Source organism: Vanacampus margaritifer, chromosome 16, assembly GCF_051991255.1.
Source record: "Vanacampus margaritifer isolate UIUO_Vmar chromosome 16, RoL_Vmar_1.0, whole genome shotgun sequence".
Lineage (NCBI taxonomy): Eukaryota > Metazoa > Chordata > Actinopteri > Syngnathiformes > Syngnathidae > Vanacampus > Vanacampus margaritifer.
In genome coordinates, this window is record NC_135447.1 from 8,302,514 (window position 1) to 8,321,720 (window position 19,207).

General features: G+C 40.3%; 1 protein-coding gene across 3 annotated transcripts; it reads left to right on the forward strand.

Annotated features, from left to right (window-relative positions):
- The first annotated feature begins 321 nt into the window (after positions 1-321).
- On the forward strand, positions 322-18,357 carry thoc2 (THO complex 2). Of its 3 annotated transcripts, none has more exons than XM_077546227.1 (39): positions 322-490; positions 2,258-2,313; positions 2,494-2,585; positions 2,700-2,751; positions 2,839-2,909; positions 3,069-3,190; positions 3,288-3,421; positions 3,691-3,851; positions 3,999-4,091; positions 4,260-4,415; positions 4,554-4,726; positions 4,805-5,000; positions 5,085-5,123; positions 5,196-5,326; positions 5,418-5,519; positions 5,738-5,822; positions 5,916-6,009; positions 6,137-6,217; positions 6,341-6,437; positions 7,214-7,331; positions 7,442-7,621; positions 7,710-7,874; positions 7,962-8,237; positions 8,347-8,488; positions 8,570-8,727; positions 10,280-10,408; positions 10,507-10,638; positions 10,722-10,906; positions 11,329-11,504; positions 11,600-11,699; positions 12,422-12,804; positions 12,883-12,941; positions 14,378-14,413; positions 15,948-16,079; positions 16,168-16,234; positions 16,314-16,456; positions 17,417-17,493; positions 17,680-17,726; positions 17,815-18,357. In XM_077546227.1, the coding sequence occupies exons 1-38, from the start codon at positions 426-428 to the stop codon at positions 17,705-17,707; spliced, it is 4,686 nt and encodes a 1,561-aa protein (XP_077402353.1). In that variant the 5' UTR covers positions 322-425; the 3' UTR covers positions 17,708-17,726; positions 17,815-18,357. The 3 variants fall into 3 exon arrangements, 2 of the variants coding, with proteins under 2 accessions (XP_077402353.1, XP_077402354.1); XM_077546228.1 differs by having other exon boundaries at positions 17,417-17,492; positions 17,685-17,726; XR_013288551.1 differs by lacking the exons at positions 14,378-14,413; positions 15,948-16,079; positions 16,168-16,234; ... (2 more) ...; positions 17,680-17,726; positions 17,815-18,357 and adding an exon at positions 14,175-14,324 and having other exon boundaries at positions 12,883-13,877.
- The last annotated feature ends 850 nt before the right edge of the window (positions 18,358-19,207 follow it).

Here is a 19,207-nt window from a genome sequence, read left to right on the forward strand (position 1 = left end):
ACATGTTTGCTATAAATGTGTATGTTTAAATGCGTTCATATGTGAATATGAAATTTATGTTAGTGTTTCTATTCACTATTGCCCTAGTGTCATGGTTGGTATACCGTAAACAGTGTATTTGTTGTTGTTTTTGATGTTGTTGAAAACGAAAATAAAAAGCACCGCCATTCAATATACCGTACATTTCAATTAACCAAACCTCCAAATGAGCACACGTTATCTACGTTTTTGACTTGAAGCTAATGTTCGTCTTTGTAGCATTCGCTGGGAGTCTTTGTGAGAGAGGTTCTCCACCTTCCACGTCCCGCCATGCATCTGTGTGCTAGCCGCAGTAGCATCGGCGTGCTAGACGCGCTAGCTCACCGTAGCTAAGCACATTTGACCCTGCCGTGCCGACGAAGACATCCGGCCGCTGTGGATGGAAGATGGCGACACTTATCCTCCCTGGCGAATGGGTCAAAAATTGGGAGAAATCGGGAAAACACGAATTGTGAGTGGTCTAACTGCAACAGTCAAAACAAAACACCCGTAGTGGAGACGTTTATGTAAAAGTAGACATATTAGTTCTGATAGCAAGTGCAACTAATGCTAGCTAGCGTACAGTTTACCGCTATTAAATAAGATGTGCTTTTTGCGTGTGTAAAATGGGCAATGTAACGGGCCTATTCTTTGCTCATCGGATGGTTGTGATACTTAACATGGGAGGATGTTAGCTAACATGCGGGTTTGCCAATTCCAGTCACTTAATAGCTCATGAAATTGTAAACACGATGTCCAGTAAAGCTAGGCTAGTTAGCATCTATGCACCCCTCTAGAACGTTTACGAATTTTAAATACAAATTGTAGTTCTTTTACGACATTTCGTCGATACCAACTGTTATTTTAGAATCGGCACACATACGTCAAACGTGCAGTTTGAGTATTTTTGTGTAATAAAAATTGCAGTAATCGTCTATAACCTACTGGAGGGAACGACGGAGCTTGACACAATGCTAGCAAATTAGCAACAATGCTAGCTGTTGCTCGATGTCGATTCCTTGCGCCACACTGGAATTATATTAACATATCGAATCGAGTTAAATTCACATTAACTAACTGACGTAACGTGATTCGAAGTCGACTGGATGATCGAAAATATAGGAAATGATCAACATCCGTTTGAGTACCTAGCATTTGCTTTCGTTAGCCAGTAATACATATTGTAAAAAAAAAATAAAAAATTTGGGGTGCAAACATTTCGATGCTAATTAATTGTTCATGCAGCACTTAAATTATGTGACCAAAAAACGTCCGTAAATGAATTAAGTGAAGTGTATCTTAGTAGCACACACAATTGTGCTGGTCGTTGTAGGCCTATTGAAATTAGAGGCCTGAAATGTCGATCATTGTATTCCTTGGCTAATATTTAGGCGTTTAGTTGTTACTGTATCACATCGCATTTGGCTTGAATACTGCTTCTCATGCTGCCATTCTTATGTCTTCACATGTAGCTTCTCTTCCACCTTCAAACTACACGCTAACCATACACGTCAGAGGAAAGCAGACATTAATCATTAAACTGAGTTCAGTATATATATGTTTGTGGAACAATTTTGTGAAAAGGAAACATTTTGCTAGTCCCTGCACACACACACACTTTAAATCAGCCCCCACCTATAGGGTGTTATTTTTGGACATATTTGGCTTTATAAAGGTTTCGTAAGAGTTTGTCACTATCTAAAACAGGGCTTCACATACTGTACAGATAATTTGATTCCCCATCTCCTGACAACTGAGAACAGCTCAAATTATCTGACTGTTGGTGGACAGTTACCGGGATGTGTGGCCATTTCTAAGTATACCCCTCACTAAGGAACACAAACACACGATGATATTTTTTACGTGGAATTGTAAAAAAGAAAGAAAAATGAAAAGTTTTTAAAGATTGTTTTAACTGTTCTCGCTGTTTGCCTGAAGTTCCTAATTCAATCCTGTCTTCCCATGCTATTTGGAATTATACTTGCACAAGACTTCTCTCTGTGAACGTTTATCACCACTGTATGGATATGGAATTTTTGAGCAGATTTACACCTTGCCTACATAGTCAGTCACATCACCAACATCGTGGCTGTGTTTGCAATTTGGTACCTTGTGAATTTGTCAACACAAATTTGAAGTTGTCCGTTTCTCTGTCAAGATAAGTCGTGTAGTTATAACCACTTAACTACTACTAAATATGTGTTGCTGACTCTTTTTCATTTTTTTTTTCTCTTTTCAGTGTACAACTTTGCAAAGGACTAACAGAGAAAATAGATCATGGATGTCAGATTAAAGGTAACTTTTATTTGCTCATTTTGCTTTGGAATACCTGGGATCATCTGAGTAATTTCCGATGTATTATGAGTTTTAGGGCTCCAGTAAAACTGTACATCCTGAATCCCATAGTTTTTTGCTGTCTGTCGCCAGGCAACATCATCTTTAGATAAATGATGTCTTGTTTGTTGAACCACTCAGATATCCAGTCGGCCTTATATGAGCTCTGCTGGCAAGTTGTACAGGGCAACCTCAAGTTGGACCTCGTCGTCAGCGTCCTTGGAGAGATGATGGTAATACTTTTTTCCCCCCTAATCAACAATATCAAGTTGTGTTGCCGTTATTGACGTCACTTCGACTGGGGAAGTAGTTTTCCTGGTTAATAATTTGTTTTCTTTTGCTCGCAGGAACTCAGAGATGACATGCCATCGATTTTAGCTGATGTCTTTAGTATCCTAGGTAATGTTAGATTTTAATATTAATCATTAAACAAGTCGTGATTTTAAACGATGTGCGATTATAATATATATTTTTTTTCGTTCACAGATTTAGAGACTGTTGCACTTGAGGAAAAACACAAGCGTGACCATTACATCCAATTAGTGGGGGCATGTTTGGTAAGAATTTTATTTGTAGGTATAATATAATTGATGTTTACATGATGATAATGGAATAGACTATTGGTTTTATAAGTGTGAGGCCAACTTTTCCTTCCATTGTGATTTTCGATTGCCCAGGATCACATCAAAGTGCTAAACTCTGTTATTTTTTTCCAGATTTTTGTTCCGGAGGTCATTTTGAAAGAGCGTTTGGATCCCGAAACCCTTGAATCTCTTGGACTTATAAAACAAGCCCATCAATTCAATCAGAAGATTGTGAAAATCAAGACGAAACTATTGTAAGTAAGCACATATTTGAGGAATGAATATATATATATATATATGTATATTTTTAAAGTGCGCTAATTCTGCTTAATGTATGCCGACTCTTCTCAGTTACAAGCAACAGAAGTTCAACTTGCTAAGGGAGGAAAATGAGGGCTACGCCAAACTAATCACAGAGCTTGGCCAAGACTTGTCTGGCAACATCACCAGCCACATTGTATTGGAAAGCATCAAGTCTCTCATAGGTATACACCCCCATTTTTTCCCTTTAGGCTGACTACAGGATACTAATTTGTCATGAATCCACAGATGTTTTTGGCCATTTACCATGATAGTACCCATCACCCCTTTTCCTTATTGTCACATGACACCAGAGAAATGTGCACGTTATTTACACAATTTACTGCTCAATGCAACTTCTGCATGTGTTGTGTTAAAAATGTTTTGTGAATTTAGTTGAACATTTCTCCATGATGTCCTGTGTTTCTAACTATTTTTTTCCCCCTTCCAACAGGATGCTTCAATTTAGATCCTAACCGTGTGCTGGACATAATCTTAGAAGTGTATGAGAGTCGATCAGACCAAGATGAGTTCTTCCTGTCCCTCATCAAGTCCTACATGTGCGAAACACTGACTCTCTGCCACATCCTTGGCTTTAAATTCAAATTTTATCAGGTAAGGACATTTGGAGTCGGGATGTACTTAAAATCTGAAACCTGCAGGTATTTTTTAAATTGTTTTGCCATTTTTCCATGCAATATTTAAATCTTTGCTACCTGATTATTTTAGCTTAGAAAACTTATCCTATTGTTTTGCTTCCAGGAACCAAATGAGGAAACCCCTAAGTCGCTATACCACATTGCTGCTGCTCTACTACATCATAACCTCATAGAATTGGAAGATCTCTATGTACATGTAAGTAAGAATTAACTGCAGTGGTACAATTATTATACTTTTTTATTTTAGTAGTGATTAACTTAATTATATCAAATGTGAAAATTTCAATACTGTAATCCAGTTGAATTCAGCAATACAGAATTCTTAAATTCATAAATCAAATTAATCGTCTTGCTGTCATTCCAGCTTTTACCGCTAGATGCCGCCATTATTGAGGAACACAAGCTCGTTATTTCAGAGGCCAAGCAGATTGCTCGCAAGCTGGTCATGGTTGTTGTGCCTTCTGACAAAAGTGATGACAAGGAAAAGGAGAAAGAAAAGGAGGAAGAGAAGATTGAGCATGTATTGGCCCTTTTATATATATTTTTTCCCTTCAGTTTGTGTACTGAGTATATGAAGTATATACAAAATGCTGTAGTTGCCAGACTGTGACATATTTAAGTCAAATAACGATATGCCCAACTATGTGTGCACCCGTAGCCGCCTGATAACCAGAAACTTGGTCTGCTGGAAGCACTTCTCAGGATTGGGGACTGGCACCATGCACAGAGCATCATGGACCAGATGCCTTCCTTCTATGCTACTTCACATAAGTTCATTGCACTGGCACTCTGTCAGCTGTTACACCTGACTGTGGAGCCACTTTACCGAGGGTACGATTCCTTCCAAACATGTTTCACTTCATGCACGCCCGTCAGACACGATCAAGTTGAATTTCCCGTCCCTCGCAGGGCTGGCCTCCCAAAAGGCGCACGGGGACGTGTGATGCATCAGCTGAAGAACAAGCGGGCCCCGAAGCCCGCAGAGAGCTTTCAAGACTTACGCAGGGAAACATTCAGCATGCTCGGCTACCTAGGACCTCACCTCGCGCATGATCCCATCCTCTTCGCCAAGATTGTGCGCCTTGGAAAGGCGTTTATGAAAGAGGTACGCGATTGCATTGCTTCATGCGCACTTATGCTTCTTCGTGACATAAGCGCCGAATGCATATCCTTTTTTTCCCCCCCACAGTACCAGAGCAGCGAGGGCTTGGATAGCAGAGACAAAATGGTTTGTATGGAAATTTGCTTCTAATGACTAAATACTCAACTGTCACTTATGCTTACTATTTATTGGTCCCAGGAACCACTATTGAGTTGTTTCCTGAGCATTGCTGACCAGGTGCTACTCCCGTCCCTCTCGCTGATGGAGTGTAATGCGTGCATGTCTGAGGAGCTGTGGGGTTTCTTTAAGCTCTTTCCCTACCATCACAGGTGAGACACACACATACATTGCGCTGTTTATGATGTTTGATCAATTTCTCTTGAAGCTTCTATTTAAAAAAAAATAAAAATTCTGGTCCAGGTACCGCCTGTATGGACAATGGAAAAATGAAACGTATTCCAGCCACCCCCTGCTGGTAAAAGTCAAAGCTCAGACTGTGGAAGGGGCTAGATATATTATGAAGTAAGTCCCTTTTTGAATCGGGCATTTGTGAAATGTTAAAAATTCCTTTACGAGATTAATTGGATACATCTATTTTCATTTGGCATAACTTTTACCCACATTTTGTGAACTGCACAATAGTAATAAATAGTTAACTGTGCTATCATTAATAGTGGTAACGTCTTAAATTGTCATTTGTTTGTCAAAATTTGTGCTTTCGTGTGATTTTCTTTCTCCAGGCGCTTGACCAAAGAAAATGTGAAACAATCTGGAAGGCAGATTGGCAAACTAAGCCACAGCAACCCCACCATCCTTTTTGATTATGTAAGTGTATTTTGTGAACATTTGAATTATTGTTGTTGAATTACCACAAAGGTAGGGTGGTTGTGATGCACTGACATCGGTTGTCTTTATCAGATGCTGTCACAGATCCAGTGGTACGACAACCTCATTGGTCCAGTGGTGGATTCCTTGAAATACCTCACATCCCTCAACTACGATGTCTTGGCATGTATCCTCCTTCGCTGTTCTCTTGGCTGGGTGTGACTTTCTTTGTGGTGTAGATGGCAGAGGTGTGCATATCAAGAACTGTTATTTCCAGATCAGCTTGGCTGTTTCTCTTAACCCCGAATGTTCAGATTGCATTATTGAAGCGCTGGCCAATCCTGAGAAGGAGAAGATGAAGCATGACGACACCACAATCTCATCATGGCTACAAAGTATGGGTTTTACGCTTAACTTGAAATCAACCGAATGCTGTCCCTATACATCAGTTAATTGGAGAGAAATCCTTTCAAGTTTATTGAGTAGCTAACACTCTTCTGTCCCATCTGTCAAACAAGGCCTGGCAAGTCTGTGTGGAGCTGTGTTCAGAAAATATCCAATTGAATTGGCTGGCCTCCTTCAGTATGTCACCAATCAACTAAAAGCAGGAAAAAGGTCCGTTTTATGGAATCCTTTTACCCTCCATATTAATTAGCATTTCCTGTCGTAAAAATTTCCAAACCAGATGTTGCATCAAATGTGTTCCACAGGGATGTGATTTTTCCGCTAATTCGCGGAATTCCGCTTTTTTTAAATCAACCCCCCCCCCCCCCAAAAAAAAATCAGTTTTTTTATTTTATTTATTTATTTTTTATTTTTTTAGTAGTTCATTGTGTATGCACATGACTCCGACAGGTAGCGTCTTCTGCTATAACAAAGACATTTGTGGTATGCTCTAATATGAGTTACTTTTCATTTGGTCATGATACAATTATTTGTTCATGAAATTTGAACTCTTCAACATTATTTATGTGTTAACTTAGTAATCACATTAGTTAGATATGATGATATTCTCAGTGATAGTTTTTAAAAGCAAAGGCAGTCCAATGTTTTTGAATGTGACTGATTTTGAGTTGACTAAAACTGCCATTTTATATGGGATAGTTCAATATACATTGAAAATTTATGCTGTTGTTTTGTCGATTTCTTTGTCATGTGAGTGCATTGAAAGTATTTAAAAACACTGGACCTAGCTGGGTGCCAGCGGCCCCCAGACCCCCGACTAAATTTTCAGATAATTTCACTTTGGTCAAATCACATCCCTGGTTCCATGATTTGCACGTGACACATTTGCTGACATTTTATTAATATATTTGAGTCAGTAACACACATGCTTTATTAATTTTTTTTTAGTTTGTATTTTGCTTACATTGGATGTTTCTTTTTTGCAGTTTTGACTTGCTGATCCTAAAGGAAGTGGTGCAGAAAATGGCTGGCATTGAGGTCACAGATGAAATGACATCAGAGCAGCTCGAAGCAATGACAGGAGGGGAGCAACTCAAAGCCGAGGTATGGACCAATTTATGTTTGTCAGCTTTGTTTTATCCGGCGCTTTGCCGTCTACTTCCCAATATTTGTTGTAATGGTTGTGATAACCCATGTACTCTCTCTACCCACAGGGTGGATATTTTGGTCAGATTAGGAACACTAAAAAATCATCACAACGTCTTAAGGATGCTCTGCTTGATCATGGACTGGCCCTGCCGCTTTGTGTACTCATGGTCCAGCAAAGAAATGGTGTGGTTTTCCTAGAAAGCGGAGATAAAGATCTCAAACTGGTTGGTCATCTGTATGACCAGGTACGTCCTCGCTGGTGTAATTCTCACATTAGGTTTTAGGATTAGATTCTTGTTTTAATTATTTTCAACTGTCATTTGTTTGCTTTAGTGTCATGACACACTGGTGCAGTTCGGTGGCTTCCTGGCCTCCAACCTCAGCACCGAGGACTACATCAAGCGTGTCCCCCCCATTGACATCCTTTGTAACCAGTTCCATACTCCACATGACGCCGCCTTCTTCCTTTCCCGGCCGATGTTCGCCCATCAAATATTGGTGAGTGGACATACTTGGCATGAAAATGAGTTTCTATTAACTGGACAGTAACATATGATCTGGTCCTTCTTTTCTCTCTTCTTTCAGTCAAAATACGACGAGCTGAAGAAAACCGAGAAAGGCAACCGGCAGCAGCAGAAGGTGCAGAAGTACGTGGCGGCCTGTGAGCAAGTCATGACGCCGGTGCACGAGGCCGTGATGTCCCTCCATCCAGCCCGGGTTTGGGAAGACCTCCGCCCCCAGTTCTACGCCACCTTCTGGTCTCTTACCATGTATGACTTGGCTGTGCCCCACGCCGCCTACGAGCGTGAGATCAACAAGCTCAGAGTCCAGATTAAGGCCATTGACGACAACCCTGAAACCGTGAGTATTTGACTTGCCACATTGAACGTTTAAATACTGTATTTTTGTTTTACACTTGGCTGAGTCTTTATGCAGCCATGATCTTACCACTCTTTTCCTCCCACTGCAGCCTATGAATAAGAAAAAGAAAGAGAAGGAACGCTGCACTGCTCTGCAGGAAAAACTGCAGGAGGAGGAGAAAAAGCAACAGGAGCACGTCCAAAGGGTTCTCCACCGCCTCAAACTGGAAAAAGACAAGTGGTTGATGACCAGTAAGTATTCTGTAACGCGCATCTATGCAGCCTGTGTCGTGTGTCTTGGTTAATTGCGCAACCTTACACTTTATTTGACAGAATCTACCAAGAATGAGACCATTACAAAGTTCCTGCAGCTCTGTTTGTTCCCCCGCTGCATCTTCTCCTCCATCGACGCCGTTTACTGTGCCCGCTTTGTGGAGCTGGTTCACCAGCAGATGACGCCCAACTTTTGCACTCTCCTGTGCTACGACAGGGTAAGACGGTTATTTACACATGTAACAACGCAGACTTAATTGACCTATTGTTTACAGCAGTGTTCTTGTAGATATCTTTATTATTAGCATCATTAATATAATAGCTAATGTAAACAAGGAAAATCTGGTGATTATATTATTAGTGTTAAAGTCAACCCAAAAATGTTCTTTACTATCAGAATCCGAATTGAATATAGTCATTGCACGTCCACTAGGTCATAGCAATGACATTATATTTAACAGACTCAAATCAAGCAAGAGACATGAAACACAATAACCAAACAGAGGTTATCAACATTTGCAGAATGAGCGCTTCTAGATCTCAGTGAAAAATGAGACGGTAGGGAAAAGTACATTAATAAGTTTTATGCGAACATGCTAGTACTGCATTCTAATTGATATTGCATTTGCGAAACATTAACTAAGAAGCACCCCCCCCCCCCCCCAAAAAAAAGAAAACTCATGGGGTGGGGTTGCCATTTTGCCATTGGCTGTCAACTGAAAATAATGTAAGTTGCTCAGGGGCCGAGGTAACGACCAATGACGGCTCACCTGTTTTCTGAATTTGGTCATGGTCACGCAAGCTGAGCTGTGATTGGTCCTTACCTGAGCCCTTGAGCAACTGTGATGTCAACAGCAAGTGGCAAAATGGCCATCTCCTGAAGATGGATAAAACAGGTGGTTATTGCTGCTTAGTTCATGTTGAAAAAACAATATTAATCAGAATGTGCTTGGAAAATATTGTGAAGAAAATTATTTTTGATTTCCCCTTTAAAAGCACAATTTGATTTCAAAGACTTGCACACATACAGACGCTCCCCACCTTACGAACGAGTTACGTTCCGGACGATCGTTCGTAAGGTCAATTTGTTCGTAAGTTGCTTCAGTGCTATATTTTGTATTATAATTTATGTTTAAAGCCTATATAAGTATATTGAAGGTTTATATAAGTATGTTTAAGGCTTGTACAAGTAACCTGCATTGGTTTGTACTGAAAAAAACTTTTAATAAAATGGAGAGAATACGTACAGTACTGTACTGTACTACGTATGTTAGAGAGAGCGAGCGAGAGACACACACAGTATGTACATGTACGTAATAAGATAAATAAAATGAAGTTTAACTTACTTTTGGAAGATGTACTCGATGCTTAAGGAGATGATGGAGGAGGAGGAAGAGGAGGATTTTATATCATGAGAGATTCTTCGTCGTCGCTGGAATCGGCTTCAAAAGTTATTTCCTGCTTCATGGGGACCGGCGTTTTCTTCCTCCTCCTCCTCGCCATGTTGCTGAGCCTCCAATGAGCTCTCACAGCGCCAATCGTCGGTATTAGCGGCGGAAAGAAGCACTACGCGCAATACAAAATCTAACTTACAGCATCTCTTTCCGAATATTTTTCGACATACTGTACGCGCAGAAATGTTCGTATGTACCGTTGTTCGTAACTCGAATGTTCGTAAGTAGGGGAGCGTCTGTATACAACATAACTCGTGCGATTGAATCAGTTCTGTATTTTATTTTTCTTAAGCACTCATGTTGTTTTGCTCTACAGGTGTTCTCAGCCATCATTTACAGTGTGGCCAGTTGCACAGAGAATGAGTCTCACCGATACGGGCGCTTCCTCTGCTGCATGCTAGAGACGGTGACTCGCTGGCATAGCGATCGTGCCGTCTATGAGAAGGTAATGGTCACACATTCAGGAGCGACAAACCCCTCTTTTTGTATGCAGATTGTTAGTACATCAATTTAGACATAAATCCAATCTCAACTCTTGTCCAGGAATGTGGCAATTATCCCGGCTTCCTGACCATTTTGCGAGCCTCAGGATTTGATGGTGGCCAGCAAGCCAATCCGCTTGATTATGAGAACTTCCGGCATGTGGTGCACAAATGGCATTACATGCTGACAAAAGTAAGCCACGTTTAATTGTCTATGTTGCCATGATAACGATCAGACCCGAGTCTAATGTATACCTGTTTGTGTGCTCCACGTAGGCTTCAGTTCACTGCCTGGAAACGGGAGATTACACTCACATACGAAACATCCTTATCGTTCTCATCAAAATCCTGCCATGTTATCCCAAGGTTTTGAATTTGGGCCAAGCGCTGGAGTACCGTGTCCACAAGATCTGCGTTAAGGAGAAGGACAAGAGGCCCGATCTCTATGCCTTAGCGATGGGGTAACATAGCATTGTGTGCAGTTGAGCGCTCTGTGGAGCTTTAAAATTGAATCACATGAGGTTTAGTCCTGTGATGCTGGTCACTTGGATGATGTAGAAACTATATATTCACTTGCAATGAAATTTAGTGGACATTCCGCCATCACCGATATTGATACAGCTTAAGTTTTTTTCACACCAATCAGTGCAAATAATTATTGGCTTCAACGTAGGAAACGAACCGTAAATATCTAGTCTGGATGCAAGACGGCTCATAGATGCATTTAGAGAAAGTTTAATCTAAATTATACCGATGTTATTATAGGACAGCTACTCTAACGAGACAGGGATCACGTCATTTCTTAATGTGAGGCAGCCGACAGGCTCTGTGTCTTCCGTCTCTTCCATGTGAACCCTTTTATTAACCTTTTTACATCTTGCAGCTATTCAGGTCGCTTGAAAAGCCAGAAGGTGCGCATGGTCCCCGAGAACGAATTTCACCACAAAGAGCCACCAGCACGCAACGCTACACCTGCCAGTCAGCAGAACGGACCGGGTAGCACAGGCAAGCCTGCCTCAGCCACGATGAAAGCAGAGGACGGGTTGTCAGAAGATGGAGGTGAGTGGCTGGAAGTTTGGCATTATGGTGATGACAGCAGCCATTTAATGGTCTTGAATAATGTGGTAAAAACATTCTGGCTTGTTTGTCTGCAGATCGGGGGAAGGATAAATCTCAGACTACAAAGCCAGTAAACAAAGCCAACAGTGCAGCAGCTAAAGTTACCACCAGCAATGGGAATGGTGCTCTTAACAGGTGAGTGCTCCACCCATCACGGCCTACAACTCCGTGCGGTAACTTCAAGTAGGCGTAGGCCGATATTAGATTTTGACGGCAGGATAACCGTGAGCAAAAATCACTCGGGATGGGTTAAGCCGATACCAGCATCAGTTGCTCTCTTGTGGCCATTATACAATCAGGAGCTAGACATAAGAAGAATAGAAAATTGTCTTTAATTTTATGCAATTTAAAGGAAAAACACTGTATTGGGATATATAAGTCTTTTTTTAAAAAATAAATCTGTCATTGTTTTGGTTTTTTGAGGGCGGGGACATTTAACGTATCAAAAATACTAGTGGTATCGGTGACTTCACAAAAGTGCACGTACTGGTGTTGGTCTGGGAAAAAAATGGTACGGGACATCCCTAATTTTGGTATTAAAATTACAGCTCTCCTGCTTGGGCGTCCCTTAAAAAAAAAGAAACAGCAATATTAGTGGTTATTGAAACCTTAACTTTTTAAAACCATGGTAAACCGGCAAACTGGTAAGTTACCTTGCCTGGTCTCAGTTTTGCCTACAGTGGAATCTTGGTTTACAATTGCCCATTTTCACAAATCGGAGAAGAAAATTTCCAGACAGTCAATCGTGCCTTCTATGACAGAGTGTGAACGTTTCTATTAATTTTAACCTGAAATTCGAGTCATGGAGGGGGAAAAAAAATTCATAAAAATCAAAATGTATTTTTTTTTTTTTTCAGCACCAAAACCATAAAAGAGCGTGACGACAAAGAGAAGAGTGGCAAGGAGAAAAAAGAGAAAAAGGAAAAGACACCTGGCAGCACTCCTGAAACAAAAGCAGAGGCCCGCAGAGAAAAGCTGAGAGAGGAGAGAGCAGGCAAGGATGAGCGGGCCGTGCGCGAGGGTAAGGAGAAGACACCCAAGGCGGACCGAGACAAAGTCAAGGCCGAGGAGAAGATGAAAGATGACAAGACCAAAGCGGGCAACGGGGAGTCCATGGAGCCTTCCAGGGAGCGCGATGCCATCAAGGAGTCGAAGAGCAAGGAGAAAGGAGACAGGAGCGCTGTGGCCGGCTCCCGCAAATCACCAGTTCCCAGATCGGAATCAGCTGACACTGAGAGGGGTGAAGAGACTTTCTGCTTATGAAATGAATCATTTTATTAGCTGTATAAAAACAAAACAAACTCTTGCCTCCTTTCAGATCACAAAAGACGAAAGCTCGACAGTCACTCTTCTCCATCCCACTCGTCGTCTGTTAAGGTTAGTATGGCTTGAGGAAGGCTGTGCCCGTTACTTCTCTATCTGCCGGAGCGTTCCCTGCCGTTGCACATTCCAGCACCCCTGAAGACCACCAAGGAGAGAGAGAGTTCCCCTCAATGCAGGCTGCATGGCATCTGGAAAGCATTCCGTGGACATTGGCAGAATATATATTTTTTGCAACGATTGGGAGGAAACTCCTGAAGGACTTAGCAAAGAAAAAAAAAAAGTAAATATTAAGTATTTTCATAGTGAAATATTTATCTATTTTCATACTAATGGAAGCGATCAGCGTGCCTTGTGAAGAAGACACATTTTGTATGCATTTCTATATTCCTGATGGATTTTTTAACTTTTTTTTTTCTTTTTTAAACCTTTTGGAAAATGGCAACCCAAACTGAGAGTTTGCAACATTTCTTCATTTTTTGGCAAGCGGAGAAGATTTCCTGATTACTACAACGAAAGCATAACGCTCCCCCCCTCCTCCCCCCTCCTTCATCATTGCCAAACCCAGCAGAGAACGGGATGTCGTTCTGCTGACGGAGTGCCTCCGTGCTGGGGGCTGATTCATCAGACTCCCCCCCCCCCCCCGCCCCCGCCCCTTCGACGGCCGTACGATCAATCCTCCCGTATTCAAGCTGCGACGTCACGTTGGTCCCGACGCCCGCCGCGGCGCTGCCCCGACAACTCCGGGCCATCAGCATCAGCAGCCACACTACCTCCTGGCGAGCGTTCCACGGAGACACCAGCAGCTGAGATGATGAATGTCACGCACGGTCTCGAATCAGCCTCAATAGGCGGTGGCGAGTGCGCCTGCCTCGACAACAAAGACGTGATGAGGGAACATCTGGAGCTTTGCCCAATCTGCTGGGAGCTTGTGATAGGTCTATGTTTAACCTTCCACCAGAGAAATAGGCTCCCTGTGTCATATCCTGAACTGTAAGTGACAGCCGCAGTTATCTCTGTAGGGACGTAGTCTCATACACGTGCACACACACTCAGACTGATTTTTCTTTCACACACACACACACAGTATTACGACGAGCACTTTTGATGTACAGTATTATTATAAATATTAATACATATGATTTATGTAGTAGCTATGCTACCTCAGCTCACAGGCATGTCTGCATTAATGACACTAGCTGTTATTTAATACATGCTCAGGGTACTATCAAATATTTACATTCCACATGTTGAGCCGACTATCTCTCCTCTGTGATAACCATGTCAAAGCATAAGTCCCCGAAGGTCAGAGGTCAAAGGAGCAGTACGCCGTTGGTGCAATCCCCCCTCACGCCCCCCCCCACCGCCACCAAAGCGCCCCCACCAGCACTCGCCAAATCCGATCTTCCGACTCTCTACTGCTGTCTGAAAACCTCCTCCCAAACCTCCCACCCTCCCTTCAGCTCATCTGTCATCTCCATTCATCCCCACAGGACAATAGCAACGATCCCAAGGAGGCCACATCCAAGGTTTGAATCTAATCTGATACTTCTGTCGCGCTCCAGTCGCGTTTTATTTGTGTTAGATGGCACATCCGTCAGACAAAAATCGCAGGCGAACACCACCAACGACATTGAATTCCATAGCAAATAAGTCTTTTTCCATTATTGTGACATCACATATATATATATACATATATATATATATATATATATATATATATATATATATATATATATATATATATATATATATATATATATATATATATATTGTATGGCATTCTGATTAATATTGCATTGGTGGAATATGAATTAAGCAACAAAATCGACCTCTTTTTTTTTTGTATCCATCTCAGGGGTCGGCCATTTTGTCACTTGCTGTCGACTGAAAATGACATCACAGTTGCTAAGGTAACAGCCAATCACGGCTCACGTGTTTGATGCGTTTGGTCATGTGATGTTCACAAGCTGGGCCGTGATTGGTTGTTACCTGAACAACTGCGATGTCATCTTCAGTCAACAAGTGACAAAATGGCCGCCTTCAGAGATAAGATAACAATGGGTGGATTTTGCTGCTTAATGCATATTCCGCAAGTGCAATATTAATCAGAATGTCGTGTTTTTTAAACTAATGGGGATGCTTAGAACAAATATGGCAATTTTTTTTCCCCTTTGTATTAAACAGATTCTTGCATTAGCGTTATAATTGCTCGATCACAATAGAAATCTTTGGGCAACAGAAGTTTAGATCCCAGTTGAAAATTCACAAAGTGTAGCATAAGCACGCCATTGTGAGTCTCTTTCATCCATTCAATATTTCTTCACTGTAGCCATTCATTCCTGTTTAAAGGGATATTGATTGAGTCGAGGATTCATTTGTTCTTTATTTTTGATGTGACGATGTTTCACCGCTACACAGTTAAATCTGCCAATGCTAATCCAACTTTTAAAAAAGGGTCAAAGTGTAGTTTTCTGGTGATGTTTGTTTTGCTCAAATTGTCCAGCACCGTTTGACAAGGTCAAATTACTCAAAACTACCACTGTCTAGTTTAATGGAATCAACTTCAATCCCTGTAAAGCATAATATCCCCACATTGGTATCATGCTGTATGAAGATGGTAAGACCAGACATATTAGGCATCTTTTTCACAGTTAAAAGTTTTCCCAGGTTTCTTAGTAGAGGTTATTATTATTATTTTTTATTAATGCCTACTTCATGCTGTCTTGCGCAAAGCCCCCACTGGCTATTTTAACCTTTTCACCCCCCGATACAGAGCACCCATTGAAGATTCAATTGTATTTTCACTGGTGGAAGCAGCACTTCGATGGCTAATTACACATTACCGCAGAAGATGCATAATCAGACGAAAAACGTTTTCTCATGCTAATATTTGTATACACGTTGTTTGCAGTCCTGGAACTTTTCTGACTCCCTACTTAGCATATGCTTGCGGTGTTTATTTCAAATGTGGCCACTGCTCACACACTTGAACGTTCAAGATGCGTGTATTAAGATACTTGCTCTTTGCTCTCCTCTGTCTGTGTCTAATTGTCATTGCAGTACCACCTCAACTACAATTCAGTAGCGCGGTCCATAAGCAGAGAGAGGGAGCTGGAGAAGATCGATCCCGAGATGGCACTTGGCCGATGCAAAGAGAAGAAAGAAGAAAAGGAGCGCAAAGACAGGAAGCGAGTCAGTACCTTCAGAGATATTTCAAATTCGAAAAACTAAATTTGGCCCACATTTGCCCCAAATGACGTTTTTCTTATTTGCCCGCTAGGACCTCGGTTTAGGTGAGCGCGAGTCCAGCCTCGAACCCAAACGCAGAAAGGACGAGAACAGCAATAGTAAGTTGTCAATATCGCTCTTGCAAGCAGCAGTCGAGCCCCAACAAACTATTAAGAAATAATTGACATTTCTCCTCAGACTCGTCGAAAAACAGCCAGTGTGAGAGTCCTTGCGACTCGCCGCTTTCGGTGGAGAAAGAGAAGAGCAAACGATCCAAATCTAACAGCAAGGAGAAGGGCGACTCCTTCAAACCCGAACGGACTTCCACCGGAGGAAAAAAGGTCATTCGCGAGCCCTCGGCCATTTTGTGCCTTTGCTATTGCGTTACGTTGTGCTTATTTATTTTTTGTTAAGTTGGGAAAATCTTTGTCTGCATGCCGTTATATTTATCACTGCCCCCTGGTGGCCTGTGCCCAAACTGTATTTCTTTACATTCTATATGTTTTTATTCAGCGTATGTTTAAAAAAAAAAAAACATTACACAGGGTTTCCTCAGGTCATTAAAAAGCATTAAAACACGATGTCCAGATGCATTAAAAATTGAAATACAATTGATGTTAAAATGTACATACAAAGGAAGTCACTATAATAGCATTTAGCATTTTTTTTGTGTGTGTGTGTGTCGGCTGGTGACTAGTTACAATGAACAAAATGATCTGGAGTCCAAAAGTTTCTTCATATTCCAAATACCAATTGCTCCGAATTTGAAAAGAAAAACGTGCTGTTCACGTCACAAACGTCCATCATGAAACACTCATCCCACCTAGTGGCAGAAAATTGCCTCCACAAATCCATGACTCAATGTTTTACACTCCTTTAATATATCTTTTTAACTTCAAATAACTTACTGTCCACTTTTATGTTAAAGTCTGAAATGTGTTTTTTATTTATATTCAATATTATTTATTACTTATTAATATTTGTATTATATTAATTTATATTAATAAATTATATTTTATTATTATTTTTATTGTTTATTATTTTTTATATCAAGTACAAAAAAACATTACACATTTAGAACATATACAACATGCCCTTCATTTGTGATTAATCACAAGTTAATTATGCAAATCATGCGATTAATTATGTATATGCAGTACAACAAGGCATTATATTGATTTTAAGTTGCATTGAAAACAGCACGACAATTAGACTTGCTGATTGTTTTAGCGGAGTCTTGCACACAGCTTGCGGTCTTTTCAAATCATTTCAAATGTGACCTAGTCCGTGTTATCTTGCAGGAATCCCGACGTGATAAAGAAAAGTCCGAAAAGAAAGAGAAGAGGGACAGCAGCGGAGGAAAAGAAGAGAAAAAACAATATCCTTAACCTCAGCGTAAAAACCTCAGTTCCCTACATTTAAAAAAAAAAAAATTTTTTTTGCTTGTTTGCTCCATGGTTGTCAAATCTCCAACACATCTGGACTCGCCTACTTTTAAATTGGTTGATTTCTCCGCTACGTCCCGTTTGACGACAGGATTTCATTTTCGCCTTAACGGTCACACCCATAAGTCTTCTGACAAGCACAGATAATGTGCGCTGATCGGTCAAGGTAAGATGCTTTCTTTCCAATGACGACAAAACTTGGAGGCATTGTCAGCACTTTCTGACTTTTTCGCTTTCTTCGTTTCCACACACAGACCTGGGAAAAGTTTGGCTTTTAATCCGCCAGAATTCAACTCCTCCATTCGTGCTTTCTTGACTTCATCGCCAACCTCCATTCCTCTTTGTTGTCGTTTTTAAATTCAATGCCCTCCCACTTGCTGTCTGCTGGACTCATTGTTACCTTTTGTAACCTGCAGAAAACAAGCCGGAATCTCTTTCTTTTTTTTTTTCTTCCCTGTTTTCTCATAAATCTTCAATGTGAGCAAAATGTTTTGACAATGTGGATAATTAGTGTTGTTACTGTAAGAAATGATCTTTGGTTGCATCTGATTATGGATTCTGTAGTCTCATGCTTGAATTTTTCTTTTCTTTTTTATGTCTTCAGGCTTGGCTTTGAACTCATTTTATTGGTGTTAAGAATATGCTTTCCATACTCATTAACTTCATATCCCGCCAAGATCATTTTATTTATTTAGCTCTGCCTTTTAATCTCTGTTGGACAATACAATAAATGATGAAAGTGACAAAAAAGGACCATTTTGTATATTGTGTACAATAATAAAGAAGGTAACTTGGAATTCACGTTATTTCTTTTTTTTTTTATCCAACCGTGTTTACTTTTGTGGTTGCGTTAATCAGGTTTTACATAATTTATAAAGTCATTTTAAATATAGAGTTGTACAGCATAAATGCAGAAACTGTTCTCCAAAATGGAAGCTGCTTTGGAGATTTTATCTGCTGTACTTGAGTGTTTTTTACTCAAGTTTTTTTTTTTAACACAAAAAAATAAATAGTTTTTCTATAGTGTGTCACTTTTGTATGGTCTCTTCCTTTGCACTTCCATTATTCATCTGGACAATTTTTTATTTTGTAAAATATGATGCAGTTTGTACGGAAGCGTATTGCATTCACTTGAAGAAAAAAACAACTCCTTGTTTTTCTGACTAATTTTTGGGGGGGAGCTTTGTTTTTTTTGTTTTTTTTCTGAATATTTTTTTTCTGTCCAAACAAATTCCGGAAAACAGGCTGAAATAATTTTTTCTGAGAAACGGGGAAAAAACAAAAAAATAATATTCCGAAAAACAGAGCTGGTGTTGTTTTCTGGAGATTTTTTGTTTTTTTCTTCATGTGACTTGTTGCAGACTCGCTAATAATCTCTCAGGGAAAACCCTTTTTGAAAAAAAAAAACCAGAAAAACTGAAAAATAATTATTTTATAGAATGGAAAAATTACTAAAAAAAAAAAATTCAAAAAAACAGGGGAAAAAAATTTAAACAGAAAAAAATGACCGAAAAAATATTTAATAAAACAGAAAAAAATGTCAGAAAAACAGGAATTTTTTTTTCAAGTAAATGCAATACGCTTCTGTAAGTTTGAGCATACTTCAGGTAATTTTGTAGGCTAAATCACCTATAAAGGTTTTTCAAA